This window comes from Musa acuminata, chromosome BXJ3-9 (genome assembly GCF_036884655.1).
Source record: "Musa acuminata AAA Group cultivar baxijiao chromosome BXJ3-9, Cavendish_Baxijiao_AAA, whole genome shotgun sequence".
NCBI classification, from domain to species: domain Eukaryota; kingdom Viridiplantae; phylum Streptophyta; class Magnoliopsida; order Zingiberales; family Musaceae; genus Musa; species Musa acuminata.
This window is the reverse complement of record NC_088357.1, coordinates 41,533,977-41,549,891: the sequence shown is the minus strand read 5'-3', so window position 1 is coordinate 41,549,891 and position 15,915 is coordinate 41,533,977. Positions and strand designations below refer to the sequence as shown.

Here is a 15,915-nt window from a genome sequence, read left to right as displayed (position 1 = left end):
GCATTCATTGAAGATTAGCGGGTGAACGTTCCTATGATATCAAGCCCTCATTCTAGCGCCAAAATGTTAGGAAAAATTATTGTCAACATTTGAATCAACCCAACGTGGTCCAATCTTAAAGGCATAGGAGTGTTTAAAGTGGCCCCGAGGAGGCCCTAAAGTATCTCCAAGGTGGGGGTGTCGAGCTTCCGAGCCGTTGCTTGCACTAAGACTAATGTCAGGAGAAGTTTCCTAATTCAATCCCTCTGACATTCAAGTTAGTCCTTGATCCTTCTTGAGCATAAGTTTTTCTCGAAAAGAGTCTCTCGGCACCACATCGAGAATTAACTTTTATACTTGGTCCATACAAGAGATGACCTACAACTACCTCAATTTTCCCTTTTTGATGTTTTCTCCACATGGGCAATAAGGGGACACAGGCCCAAATGACCTCCTTTAGATATTATCTATTGGGGCAGATAGGTGGAGGGTAACTGAGACGAGAAAGAGAGAATATGGAGTTAAGTTATTGTAAATATTAAAGATAGATATCAGAACACTTGACACCCACCAGCAATCATGCAAATTGGAGCACATAAATAGGGATGGAGTATGGACAGAAAGGAAGGTTGCATGCATAAATTTTATAATTCATGGTCAGAATGCCCTGCAGATAATGTCTTTGTTTTTGCCATTAGTCATTGAAGCTAATTGCTTTTGCAAATGATGTGAAGCAATCCACACCTTGGACTAGTAAATATTCACCAACATTTCTTTACGAATTCAATCAGTGAAATATTCAAGGCAGATATGAGTTGTGGTTGCAATAATCATAAATGCTCAAAGCAATCAGAAGTCGTGGCAAAGCAGACTTCACGGAGATACCACAATCTTAATAGTAGGTATAATCAACCCAAATGAATTAATAATACACTGTATGTCAGAGAGCTGAAAGCTGTACAGGGAAAAGGGGAAGAACAGTGAGGAATGTGGCTTCCAGTGTCGATCAACAACATTAGGTTTTAAGAACAGGTGACTTGCAAACAGGGCAAGCATTTTTTAGCAGAAGCCACTGCTTAATGCAATGCATATGATAGCCATGGCCACACTCCAACCTTCCTGTATCATCGCTGACTTCGTATTCTTCCTGCGTGACAAAAGATGAAGCACTTAGCCATCTGCAATTGTGGGATGAATGCTTCAGCCTTTTGAAAACAGAGATAAAGAAGACCTACTTGACATATGCTGCACTTCCATTCAGTTTCAGTTGATAAATGTCTTGCTGAAGCACCAAAAACTGAATGCTTTATTTTCCTGAGGCTGCGTGCATTCTCTTCCTCTCTCAATCCCGTGCTCACATGCCCGATTTTTTCACCTAGCTCAAGCAGTTCCTGTAAAGAGGGGGAAATGGTAAAGTGATCTCCGTTTGAATGCAGAATAAATACTGCAAGGTAGAAGGGTAAGAAGTACTGAGTTAAAGAAAATTAAACACCTCGTATGACATATTATCAATATCAAGTCGCCAATCCCGGAACTGATCGTATACATCCAGTCCACCACCTAACAAAACTCGACTCTGGAACATCATGATCTGCAATGTTAAGGCAAGCATGAGTGAGCGATCAATCTTCACATGTGCCACGTGAATATAGAGAGTATAATAGATGGAAACTCTAATTTCAGTTTTCATCATCAGCTCGTACTCTCCTGATCATCATTCTTGCAGCATGGTAATTCACTATTTCAATTCTTAAAACTTAGGCTAAAAACTCAGATAGCAGGGCAGTGGAAAGGATTCGTAAAACTAAATAGCTTCTCTATATGGATTGATCAAGCTATAACTAAAGAACAGTCGCTTCTAAAATCAGTTACACCTATGCACAACAATTAGTTTATATTTTTTTAACAGGATTTAGAAACTAAAACTGTACATGACAAACTTGGGTTTATTGTCAATCTTTGTTTTAATGGAGTCGATTTGTTTTGTAATGCACTGCTTAAGAAATTGGAATGGTCAAAAGTTTTGAAATGTGTACAAATTAACAATTGCTAAAATAATTAATATTCTTTCAGCTCAATCATGGTAACCAATCACTTATCATTTCAATATCTTTAAAATACTGAAGCGATAGTTACTTAATCTCCAACCAGCCTTAACAACACCATTCCAGTGAAGCATATAACTAGACAAACTTGCTGAAACATCGGAAACTAGCAAACCGGCAGAAACTTCTCAATCCAATCAATACTTGCTGGAACAGGCCAAAACTCCAAAACTCTTTAAGATATAGATTGATTTGACTGAAATTTCAATGTTGAGTAGATGATCCAAGAATTTTAGACAAAATGATGGAAAGAGAAATGATACAGGATGCCCCTAAGAAAGTTAAAATCAAATTGAATTGAATCATTAGGATCACTACAAAGGATGACTAGGAGCTTCTAGTTAATAGATTAAACTTAAATTAGTGACGAATAATATATAATCAATGCAAGGTCAGAATTCGAAATAACAATGAGACTTCAAATTGTTGTGCTTATACTATTGAAGCATCATAGCATGGTTATAAAAAGATCACTCTATTATCAAAAGTACGATGTGGGCAGTCTTTTCATCAGTATCAGCCACTCTGCTTTGCAATATATTTTATTACTAATTAAACAGTCCGAAATATTGTCATATGAGTAATTTATGTTGAATCCAAAGAAACTTGCCATAACACCATGTACTTCCTCCTCCGTTTCTGCCATAGCCGAGCAAGTCTTCTTGGCCAACCCCTCCCCTGGTCAATGGCAGTGAGTTGATTGACTAAGGCCTTCCCTTACGACGATGAAAGTTTTTCATTTTTTAGTTTTGATACATTGAGACAATACCAAAACACTAAATTAGATTGTTAATCACAATTACTTTCAATATAGTTTTCTTTTTACAAATGATAAGTGGCAAAGGCGAGATTCAAGCTCAAGACCTTGCAATAAACTGTCAAGATCTTTACCAACTAAACTAGCTAACACTCTCAAAAACATAACGAATGAGATTTCAAGCCCTCAATCGTTGGTAAATTGGCGTGGTACACCATCATCAGACTAATGTTCAAGGTGTTACTTTCAATATACTTACAAAGGAAAGCAGAAAATTTAAGCAAGACCATCACCAAGTGTCTCAAAATACTATGTAAAGAAATATCCTATTCAAGTCTTCTGGAGAGTACCTTTGTGTATGGACTAATAGTCAGATATAGAACTTCTTGGCACCATGGTGCAGTTCCAAACTTATAATTTTAGATTTAATAGGAATTCATGTCATATATGAAAAAAATTACCCTAAAATAAACAAACATATGAGCAAAACAACCATGGTGTGAATAAACCTGTGCACAAAACTACCAAGAGTCAATCAACGAATAATATCATATAAAAAACAAGCAAGCATCTTCCCAGTTGATGAAAATTTATAAGGGTAGCAGGACCATTAGTGAACAGAATAATTTGTAAGACCACAAATAATTTAAACTTATAAATGAGAGAGAGAGAGAGATATAACAAAAAGGTCATTTCACTCAAAAAGTAGGGCGCATCACCTCCTCAAGCCCACTGGGAGTCCGATGATATCCTTGCAAGCGATGAAGATGCCCTGATGGTAAAAGATCTTGTCCAAAAAATGGTGTACTGAGATCTGGGGGAGAATACATGAATGATGAGATCTGTTCTTGGTGGCTGACCCTTCTAGGGATGAAAAACCGCTGCAATCAGCATAATAGAAGATGTCAAAAACAAAAAGCCAAAAGTCAACAACACTTCAACCATTGCTATAACTTATATATATATAACAATACGAAAGGCAAAAAATCAATGAGAAAATGATTCTTTACTCTCCGAAGACGAGGAAAGATTATAAAAGAAGATAGGAACAAAAGAAAAAAATATATAGAAGAAGAAATGTGTCGCTCTAAATCCATGTATAAGCTTTTGTAAACAAGAGAAGAAAGATAATTATGCAGTTGCAGAGAATTGGCCGATGAAATAGCAGATTACATCCGAAATTTCATTCTTTAGAAGATAAAACATGAATTAATATTTCCCCATTAGAATTGTACATGTAAAACAAGTAATCAAGAAGAAACGAGGCTTGAAAGGAAATAACAGAAGAAGGAAGAAATTACTGGAAGAACCCAACTCGTACTACCTCTCTGTGGATCCGCTCGGACGCAGCATCCAGCCTTCCTCTCCCCACCATCGGCTGGTGCGCCGCGACGCAGTCCACCGACGCCTCGGCGGCGAACGGCATCCCGGGGGCGCACCAGAGGTCCCCCCCGCCCACCTGGCTCCCCCTCTCCTTCTTCCTTTTCTTCTTCCCCCTCCTCCCCCGAGGCCGCTTCCCCTGCCAGTCCGCCGACGCCCTCGCTGCGGCGGCGGCCGGCGCGTGCGCATCCGACGCCGCCGCCGACGCGCACCCGAGCCCGCGGAACGCTGCCGCCGTGATCCCCCTCTTCTTGCCCGGCGACGGCGGCGGTGGAGGAGGAGGAGGGGGCGCGATGAGGGGGTGGTTCCAGTCGGCGGCGGCGTGGGGCCTGGAGGAGGAAGAGGAGGCACCGGAGGCTGCGGCGTGTGGACGACAGCGAGACGGCATCGGCGAACGCCATGGGAGACCACACGACAACCACAATTCGACTCGGGTAGAATAGAGTGCAGACAGAATTTGCGAAGAGAAGTAATACGATAGAATGAAGCGGAAGAATGCGGAAGAGGAGGCAGATAAATAAATGTAAAGAGGGAAACGTTAAGGAGCTTCTCTTTGCTCTTTCGTTGGTAGTCATGCACGTGGGTAAACTGTGCTTCTTTACCTTCCGGCCTAATTAAATATTATTTCTTCTTTGATTTAAAAAAATTATATTAAAATATCGATAATCATAAAAATAAAATATTTGATTATATGTATCCTAACATCATTAGTTTTAGAATGAAAGATACAGAAGGATAAAAAAAAATGATAAAAAAAATAATTTTAATATTTTAATTATGTTTTCTTTTTTCTCGATAGAATATTGTAGTGGTGGGAGATGACAATGCCGCTAGAAACCATGAGTGGCTGTTGTGGTTATGGTCAATGAGAATAATACGGTGATCGACGAGAATGATATGGGAATGTCTTTAGTGATGAGCTAGGTGGAGTTCTAAAGGTAGAGTTGAGGGACTTTTGCGACTTCTTACGGAGGGAAGAGGAGGAAGAGGAGCAAGAGTAACCACGAGATATGAGGAAAAGTAGAAAGGAAAGAGGATGTTGGGTCCAGCCCATATGTGAGCTTGGACAATTGGGCCTATTGAGCCCAAATCACTAATTGAAGGCAGAAATTAAAGAGAGAGAGAGATAGGGTTGTGAACGAGTGCAGCGTGTGTGTGCGTAGTGAACGTGTGCGACGGCGTACAGAGAAATAGAGAGAGAAAATAAGGTTTTTGAGATTTTTGTTTGACGATCGGTGGTCAAACGTTATCAGTTTTGATCCAAATTTTATGTGAAGAATTCTTACAGCAAACTTTACAATCCTAATGATGTTGATCTACAGTTTACCCTCTCTAAGGTACTTTCCTGCTATATCCACTTTGTGAGACTTAGAATTCTCTTATGAGGAGATCCACCCTATGTGATGAAGATATGTTATTCTTGAGCCAAGATCTATGATCTTGATGTTATTGTGATCCTCTAGTTATTCTAGAGAAGACCGATTATAAACCTGTTATCATTACTATTGATAGTGGAAGTTTGAGGTGGACTACGGTCCCGTGGTTTTTCTCACATTGGGTTTTCCACGTTAAAAAGATTTGGTCTCACTATGTAATTGATTATTTGCTCTATTGTTTATGCTGTGCTGGTTGATATTTTCATTTGGATATCAAGTTGGTATTTTGATGAGAAACCCATATTGATACATAAAGAGGGAAAAGAATATTTCGCTTTAACAGGATTTTTCCTAACAGAGGATGACGTAGATGTCGACGCTTTGCATCTGCATTGGTGCCACTCGGCATCTGTGTCGACACTAACAAAGATACAAAGTGGCGAAAGGATCGCTCAACATCTACATCTACACCAATATAGGTGCAGATGCAAAGTGTCGCTCGACATTTATATCGGTGTTGATATAGATACAAAGTTGTGAAAGGGGGAAGAAGGATGAGGGATAAGGAAGGGAGGAAGAAAGGAGAGTAGGAGGAAGAGGAGGAAGAGCAACAGTGAAAAGTGATGCAAAGGGAGAGGAGAAAAATGACGATACAGATGTTGACACTTTGCATTTGTGTCAGCATCGCTCGGTATTTACATTGGCGTCAACATAAATGAAGAGTCGTGTAAGGGCCGCTTGACATTTACATTGGTGCCAACATAGATGTAAATGCAGAGTGTCACTAGGAATCTACATTAGTGGTGATGCAGATGAAAAGTGTCGCTCAGCATTTGCATCAATGCTGATGCATATACAAAGCTATAAAAGGGGGAAAAAGATGAGGGATGAAGGGGGAAAAGGAGGGGAGAATTGAGAGCAATAGTGAGAGGTGAGCTAAAGGGAGATGAGGAAGATGACGATGCAAATACCGATATTTGTATCTACATCAGTGTCACTCGGCATTTGCATTAGCACTGACATAGATGAAGAGTTACAAAAGGGTCACTTGGCATCTACATCGGTGCCGATGTAGATGCAAATACAAAGTGTTGCTTGATGTCTGCATCGATATCGACACAGATGCAGATGTAAAGCATCGTTTAGCATTTGCATCGGTACTGATATAGATGCGGAGTGATAAAAAGGGAAAGAAAGATGAGGGATTGGAGAAGAGGGAGGAGGAAGAGGAGGGAGAGCAATAGCGCGAGGTGAGGCTAAGGGAGAGAAGAAAGAGGATGATACAAATGTTGATACTTTATATTTGTATCGACACCGACATAGATGCAAAGCAAAGAATGGGTCACTTAGCATCTGTATCGATGTCGACACAGATGTAGAAGTTGGCACCGATGCAGATATAGAGTGGCACTGCTCTATGACACGGGAGTGTCTAATTTACTACAATCTGATTATATGAGCCTTGATTATGATCTAGTATCTTTTTCAGTCAATAATGATGCCTCATAATCTTTATCTCAGCACACTCAAATATGATAGCTCATCAGCATATTCTCTGCACAAAGTTAAAGCTGTTTCAAGGTGCTTTTCTTCAAGACAAAGGAATGCATTAAAGGAGTTGGTTGGCAGCTGTGAACATTGTTGGGAAATCATAGGGGGGGCGACATCATATGCGCAGCGGAAGAACAAGAAAATAAAAATCCCCGATTCCCAAAAGGATGTTCATCGTCGTGCGAAGATTGGTGCGCAAAATCCGCAAAAACACAAAACTGCGTATAGAGATTGTGTTACCTAGGGAGATCGTATATCCCTGTTTCCTTGCAGATCCTTAGGAGAGGGTGAAGGAGGTCAAGCGTCCTCCTCTCTAGCGGTGATCCACACAGCAGGGTTGCGACGACGCTCCTCAAAACTCCAGGCCTACTCTGAGGTGGAGAGGGAGAGGAGAATAGGAAGGGCAAGCAAAGACTCTAGCCTATGAGGCTATGAATCCCTCCTATTTATAGAGATCCCGTGTCAAAACCCTAATGGGTCCTTTCCCTAGTGGGTATTGGATCTGCATCCAATAAGACAAGGGCTCCGTCGGATATCTCATATCCGAACCTCTACTCATCGCAATGCCTACCATATGTGTGTGACCCTCTAGGCCCAATATCGAGCTGGCCGTGAGTCATACCTGTCAGAACTCCTTCTAACTCAGTGAATTATTATCTCTGTAATAATTCACTCGACTCATCGACTACGGAAGTACTAGGCCACTACGCCGTAGTCCCCAGACGATACAGGGGAATCCAATCCATTGGACCTGTCTGTCCTCAATTACCATGTACCTATAGTCCCTCATCCATCTAATATCCCAGAGACCGTATATCGAGCATGGTGCTGTCAGACCCATACGGTTTCTACTCGAGTCTCGCTCTAATCGGATTCTCCCGGAGAACTCTTTCTCTCTCAACCCGAATGACCCTGGCCAGGGATTTGTATGAGCAAGAACACATGGGATATTCCTCTCATGATACCGAGAGTGGATGATCCTCTATCGACACTCAATAGCCCTCGTAAGGTCGACTACCACTCCCAATGACCAGCTGTACTAGATCTGGGAACAGCCAAACCTATAAGTCTGGTATCAAAGAGTGGAGCACTCATACAGGACATCCTTGGTGTCTCAAGTCTAAGAACCAGATACACCACTAGGACTACGGAATCGTTGTCTGACAATAAGGCATCATCAACCATCCAGCATTCCGTAAGCGGATCAATCAGTGAACTCATTCTCCAATGAGCACCTGTACTGTATCCCTAGTGTCCCTACACGAGCAGCTATGAGACCAGCTGCATCCATCATATGGACGGGTATACAGCACACCAGTCTATCCGGTTATCACGATGTCCCTCTCGAGTAACCTATGACCGGGATTATTTAGGATATGTGTTTAAAGGTGAATCGATCTCATTATCGTGATCTCATCACGATCCGATTCCCATTGCACAAATCCAAGGACATCACAATATATATGCATTTATGCAATAGTTATAAAGTGATATATGCCAAAATATAATAAGCAAAAAGATTCTGTATCAAGTCACACGTGCCATCACTCACGTGATTGGCTTGCTGGGCACTTATGACTAGCAATCTCCCACTTGACCTAAAGCCAATCACCTATGTGTCTGATCCCCATCAGACCCCTGTGACGCTCAAAGACAATCTGAGACAATGGCTTTGTTAGTGGATTTGCAATGTTATCTTCGGATGGAACTCTTTCCACTGCTACATCTCCTCGGGTCACGATCTCTCTGATAAGGTGGAACCTCCTCAGAACATGCTTAGATTTCTGATGAGACCTAGGTTCCTTCGCTTGAGCAATTGCCCCGTTGTTGTCGCAATATAGGGAAATCGGCTCCTCACTATCCGGCACGACTCCCAAATCTGTGATGAACTTCTTCAACCAGACTCCCTCCTTTGCTGCATCTGATGCAGCAATGTACTCCGCCTCTGTGGTCGAGTCAGCAGTGGTATCTTGCTTGGAACTCTTCCAGCACACTGCTCCTCCATTCAAGGTGTACACATACCCTGAATTCGACTTGCTATCATCGACATCAGACTGAAAACTTGAGTCAGTGTAGCCTTCAACCTTAAGGCTATTACCTCCATATACTAGTAAAAGATCCTTAGTCCTTCTCAAGTACTTAAGGATACACTTTACTGCTTTCCAGTGCTCCAAGCCTGGATCCGCCTGATACCTGCTCGTGACACTCAGAGCATGCGCTATATCAGGCCTAGTACATAGCATGGCATACATGATAGACCCTATTGCTGAGGCATAAGGTATCATATCCATGTTCGCCCTTTCTTCTGGAGTCTTTGGGGACATACTCGTAGAAAGCGATATCCCATGTCTCATCGGTATGAGACCTCTTTTGGAATTTTCCACGCCAAATCTTTTGACAATGGTTTTTATGTACCTGGACTGGGACAAGCCAAGCATCCTCTTGGATCTATCTCTATAGATTCTAATCCCCAAGATATAGGATGCTTCCCCTAAGTCCTTAATGGAGAAGTGTCTAGATAACCAAGTCTTTACAGTGGATAGCATTCCTATGTCATTCCCAATGATGAGGATGTCATCCACATATAACACCAAAAAGCTAATAGCGCTCCCACTTACCTTTCTGTATACACAAGGCTCATCTTCGTTCTTAACGAAGTCATAAGATCTGATTGCCTCATCAAATCTTATGTTCCAACTTCGGGAAGCTTGCTTTAGTCCATAAATGGATCTAAGCAACCTACACACCTTATCTGGGCAGTTCTTGGACACGAATCCCTCAGGTTGCATCATATACACCTCCTCCTCCAGGTTCCCGTTGAGGAATGCGGTTTTCACATCCATCTGCCAGATCTCATAATCATAGTGTGCTGCAATAGCCAATAGAATTCTGATGGATTTTAGCATTGTTACGGGTGAGAAAGTTTCGTCGTAGTCAACACCTTGCCTTTGACGATACCCGTTAGCCACTAGCCTTGCTTTATAGGTCTCTACCTTTCCATCTACTCCGATCTTTTTCTTAAAGATCCACTTGCAACCGATGGGTACAATACCTTCGGGTGCATCAACTAGGTTCCAAACCTTATTGGAGTACATAGAATCCATTTCAGAATTCATGGCTTCTTTCCACTTCCCGGAGTCTATACTCATAATAGCCTCCTCGTAGGTCTGAGGATCAATATCCTCTACATCCTCTGCTCTAATATGTCCCACATATCTCTCAGGAGGATGGGATACTCTATCAGACCTGCGTAAAGTTGAAACTTGTGTATTAGATACCTGAACAGACTCGGGCTGTAGAGTGGTGCTTGAGCTTGGTTCCCTAACTTCGCTCAACTCTATCATTCTCCCACTGTCTCCGCCAAGAATGTGTTCCTTCTCAAGGAACACTGCTCTCTTAGCTACAAAGACCTTTTGGTCCTCGAGATGATAGAAATAATACCCACAAGTTTCCTTGGGGTATCCCACAAATTTACATCGCCCTGTCCTTGATTCTAACTTATCGGGGTTGTGTCTTTTAACATGGGCAGAGCAGCCCCAAATCTTAACTACTTTAAGATCAGGCTTCTTCCCTTTCCATATCTCATATGGTGTAGACACCACCGACTTAGTTGGAACTCTGTTCACAAGGTAAGCTGCGGTTTCTAGGGCATATCCCCAGAATGAGATGGGTAGGTCAGCGAAACTCATCATGGACCGTACCATATCTAATAATGTACGATTTCTCCTTTCAGAGACACCATTGAGCTGAGGTGTATAAGGAGGTGTCCATTGGGATAATATCCCATGGTCCTTGAGGAAGTGAGTAAACTCTGTACTTAAGTACTCACCTCCTCGATCTGATCGAAGAGTTTTGATACTCTTTCCAGTCTGGTTCTCCACCTCATTCTTATACTCTCTGAATTTCTCAAAGGCCTCGGACTTGTACTTCATTAAGTACACATATCCATACCTTGAGAAATCATCAGTAAATGTAATGAAGTAGGAGTAACCTCCAATGGCATGAGTTGACATGGGTCCACATACATCACTATGTATGAGTTCCAACAACTCAGTGGCTCTCTCTCCAGTTCCACTAAATGGAGAGTTGGTCAGTTTTCCACGAATGCAAGGCTCACAAGTTGCATATGACACATAGTCGAATGGATCTAGATATCCATCATTTAGCAACTTTTGAATCCTTCTTTCATGGATGTGACCTAGCCTACAATGCCACAGGTATGCACTGTTCAACTCATCTCGTTTCCTTTTGGACACATTTATATTCATGATATGTGGAGTGGTGTCTAACATAAATAAACCATTATGCAATGTTCCTTTCGTGATGATCTTATCATCTAATAATATCGAACAACCATTGTTCTCAAAAACAAATTTATATCCACTAACTGTTAAACATGAAATGGAGATAATGTTTTTGATAATAGAAGGAACAAAATAACATGCATCTAATGCAATAAAAGCTCCACTAGGCAGATGTAGGGCGACCTCGCCAACAGCTAATACAGCAACTTTTGCTCCATTACCCATCTTGAGGTCCATCTCGCCTCTCTCTAGTCTCCTAGGCCTTGCCAGAACCTGCAACGAATTACATATATGATAAGCACTACCGGTATCTAATACCCATGTGTTATCATAAGAGTCTGACAAATGGAGACTGATCATGAATGTACCTGAAGCTTCATCAAGCTTTTGTTTCGCCCTTTCTGCAAGGTACTCTTTGCAGTTTCTCTTCCAGTGCCCATCTTTACCACAGTGGAAGCACTGGCCTTTGTCCTTTGTTGGGTCTTTCTTAGCAACCTTTGCTTTACCTTGTTTGCCCTTGCCCTTTCCCTTCTTAAGGGACCTTTCTGCTTTCCTTTTCTTTCTGGTCTCACCAGTGTAGAGAACTGGCTTCTCTTTCTTAATAGTACTCTCTGCCTCCCTCAACATATTGAGGAGCTCTGGGAGAGTCACCTCAAGCTTGTTCATATTAAAGTTCATTATGAACTGTGAAAAGGAATCTGGTAGGGACTGAAGCACAATGTCCACACACAAGTTATCCTCTAGGACCATTCCTAGACCTGTGAGTTTCTCTATCCACTCAATCATCTTTAGGACATGGTTCTGAACCGGTGTCCCCTCAGTCATCCTAGCGCGGAAAAGGCTCTTGGATATCTCATATCGTTGAGTCCTTCCCTGTTCCTCAAACAATTTACGGACATGTAGGAGAATGGATCTGGCATCCATCTTTTCATGTTGTCTCTGTAACTCTGGAGTCATAGAGCCCAACATATAGCATTGAGCAAGAGTGGAGTCATCAATGTACTTCACGTAGCGAGCGATCTCATCCTCGCTTGCCCCTTCTTCGGGCGTAGGCATCACTGTATCAAGGACGTACACGATTTTCTCCGCTGTGAGAACAATTCTCAAGTTACGGAGCCAATCCGTATAATTTGGACCAGTGAGGCGGTTGACATCAAGTATGCCACGTAAGGGATTTGAAAGCGACATTTTCTGAAAATAAAGATGTAGCAAAAATGAATAACATGCAGATTTTGCAAGAAATAAACTATCAAGATATGGACTTCTATCTTAATATGCTCCCACTATTTTACTAACGAGTCACGCGACACCCTCAGCACGTGAAACGGAAGTCTCCGGCAGACTTCTAGTGGGGATCAGGATCCAATCAGCGTCTTAGTGTAACCTCGAGGGACTCGACCAATCACACTAAGCCTAAAAGGTAGACAACTCTTGCCGATCACAACTCCTTGTGATTCCCGTCCTGTTCGGCCTCCGAATCACCATGGCCTCGAGGGACTCGACCAACCATGATGCTCGGTTAAGTCAACACCTTCGTTACAAGATGAGTCTGATTTGATGATATACCCTCGAGGGACTCGACCAAGCATATCATGCCCTCAGGTCACCGGTGACATCTCTATGTCGTAAGCAAGATAGCGAATCGCGATATAGGTGAGTCTCGAGGGACTCGACCAACTCAACCTACACCGGGATTCGGTTCCTACTCATAACGATGGAAGGCCACGTGGGTCAATCTAATTGCCTCACGTTTACCGACTTAATATTATCGAGAGATGTTTCTATGATTTGGTCTCCTAATATGACATGTCACACATATACATATTTAATATATATCTACATCGCATGCAAATATATATACATATCTAGTATGTGTATAAGCAATCACACCAGATGATCATGGACCACAACCTAATATGATTAGACCCGAGCCAGTAGGCCTAATCACTCACATCAAGATCTATGTGTGCAACGGTGCATCTCCATGCCTTGTGATCGTCCATCTCGTCCTCGTTGGTTCCGTCGACATCTTGATGCATCTTCATGCATCACGATCGTCCGTCTCGTGGGTCCCGCTATGGCTTCCACGCTCCCGCTGCGCCTCCTCATGTGATTACAACTTAATCATAGGCACGCAGGCCCGACAATAAACGAGAAATATAATGGAGGTTCGCAGACCTCAATAATAATAATCACAAGTACACACATCACACGGTCCATGATCATCCGTCCACTCATCATACATCACATGTATAAATAATCATCATCATGTAGGACTACTAGATAATAATAAAAATAATAATCAACTAAACCTTTTAATTAATTAATATTTTCTGAAATCAGGGATATATAGAGAATTTCTCAATTCCTAAGGGTATTTTCGTAATTTGGACAAAAGACAGAAACTGGAATTTCTCAAATTTCGAGGGGCAAAACTGTCTTTTGCGCAGAAAACCCTAATACCCTTTCCCCTTTTCGCTGCTGCCGCCGCCGCCACCCTGCCGGCGGCGGCCTGTGCGGCGGGGCGAGGGCACTGCCCTCGCCTGCAGGCGGCACGCCCGCTGGCGGCGATGCCGCTGCGGGTGGGCGCCCTCTTCGGGCGCCGCCGCCTCCGCGGGTGGTTCTGCCCGCGAGTCAGCGCCCGCAGGTGGTGCTGCCTCGCTGGCGGCCGCCCCTGCGGGGTTTTTGCTCGTGGGAGCAGCGGCCACAGGCGCCGCTGCCCTGCGGTGCCTCAGCCCGCGCTGTTGCCCCGCGGCGCCTCTGCCCGCGGGCTCAGTGGCCGCAGGCGCTTCTACCGAGCGGGCTGCCAGCCCCGCCGGCCGCAAGCCTGCTGCAAGCAGACCGCCGGCCAGCTGCTGCAGGCACAGCGCTTGCGCATGCGCCGGCGCTGTGCTGCCTGGTTGCGGCTGCGGCTGGCTGCAGGCATGCAGATCGAGGGCAGCAACTGTTGCTGCCCTTCCTTGCTTTTGCGTCAACGATTTTGACGTCAATATTCTTCCTAAACACAACACACGCAGTTCAAAAACCAATCATTCGCACGAACAACCTGGCTCTGATACCACTGTTGGGAAATCATAGGGGGGGCGACATCATATGCGCAGCGGAAGAACAAGAAAACAAAAATCCCCGATTCCCAAAAGGATGTTCATCGTCGTGCGAAGATTGGTGCGCAAAATCCGCAAAAACACAAAACTGCGTATAGAGATTGTGTTACCTAGGGAGATCGTATATCCCTGTTTCCTTGCAGATCCTTAGGAGAGGGTGAAGGAGGTCAAGCGTCCTCCTCTCTAGCGGTGATCCACACAGCAGGGTTGCGACGACGCTCCTCAAAACTCCAGGCCTACTCTGAGGTGGAGAGGGAGAGGAGAATAGGAAGGGCAAGCAAAGACTCTAGCCTATGAGGCTGTGAATCCCTCCTATTTATAGAGATCCCGTGTCAAAACCCTAATGGGTCCTTTCCCTAGTGGGTATTGGATCTGCATCCAATAAGACAAGGGCTCCGTCGGATATCTCATATCCGAACCTCTACTCATCGCAATGCCTACCATATGTGTGTGACCCTCTAGGCCCAATATCGAGCTGGCCGTGAGTCATACCTGTCAGAACTCCTTCTAACTCAGTGAATTATTATCTCTGTAATAATTCACTCGACTCATCGACTACGGAAGTACTAGGCCACTACGCCGTAGTCCCCAGACGATACAGGGGAATCCAATCCATTGGACCTGTCTGTCCTCAGTTACCATGTACCTATAGTCCCTCATCCATCTAATATCCCAGAGACCGTATATCGAGCATGGTGCTGTCAGACCCATACGGTTTCTACTCGAGTCTCGCTCTAATCGGATTCTCCCGGAGAACTCTTTCTCTCTCAACCCGAATGACCCTGGCCAGGGATTTGTCTGAGCAAGAACACATGGGATATTCCTCTCATGATACCGAGAGTGGATGATCCTCTATCGACACTCAATAGCCCTCGTAAGGTCGACTACCACTCCCAATGACCAGCTGTACTAGATCTGGGAACAGCCAAACCTATAAGTCTGGTATCAAAGAGTGGAGCACTCATACAGGACATCCTTGGTGTCTCAAGTCTAAGAACCAGATACACCACTAGGACTACGGAATCGTTGTCTGACAATAAGGCATCATCAACCATCCAGCATTCCGTAAGCGGATCAATCAGTGAACTCATTCTCCAATGAGCACCTGTATTGTATCCCTAGTGTCCCTACACGAGCAGCTATGAGACCAGCTGCATCCATCATATGGACGGGTATACAGCACACCAGTCTATCCGGTTATCACGATGTCCCTCTCGAGTAACCTATGACCGGGATTATTTAGGATATGTGTTTAAAGGTGAATCGATCTCATTATCGTGATCTCATCACGATCCGATTCCCATTGCACAAATCCAAGGACATCACAATATATATGCATTTATGCAATAGTTATAAAGT

General features: G+C 43.5%; 1 protein-coding gene across 2 annotated transcripts; it reads right to left on the bottom strand.

Moving 5' to 3' along the window:
- Positions 1 to 851: 851 nt before the first annotated feature.
- Positions 852 to 4,729, bottom strand: LOC135649320 (uncharacterized). 2 transcript variants are annotated; one of them, XM_065167559.1, is made up of 5 exons: positions 4,157 to 4,729; positions 3,561 to 3,722; positions 1,472 to 1,570; positions 1,215 to 1,370; positions 852 to 1,126 (listed from the first exon to the last, which is right to left on the bottom strand). In XM_065167559.1, exons 1-5 carry the CDS (start codon positions 4,607 to 4,609, stop codon positions 995 to 997), a joined length of 1,002 nt encoding a protein of 333 aa, XP_065023631.1. In that variant the 5' UTR covers positions 4,610 to 4,729; the 3' UTR covers positions 852 to 994. The 2 variants fall into 2 exon arrangements, with proteins under 2 accessions (XP_065023631.1, XP_065023632.1); XM_065167560.1 differs by having other exon boundaries at positions 4,166 to 4,721.
- Between the last annotated feature and the right edge of the window lie 11,186 nt (positions 4,730 to 15,915).

Coding starts and splice junctions, on each gene's coding strand:
- LOC135649320 (XM_065167559.1), bottom strand. CDS start 4,609: ATGCCGTCTCGCTGTCGTCCACACGCCGCAGCCTCCGGTGCCTCCTCT. Junction 1,571..3,560: donor CTCCCAGTGGGCTTGAGGAG/GTGATGCGCCCT, acceptor TTAACATTGCAG/ATCATGATGTTCCAGAGTCG. Junction 1,371..1,471: donor TTGATAATATGTCATACGAG/GTGTTTAATTTT, acceptor CCCTCTTTACAG/GAACTGCTTGAGCTAGGTGA.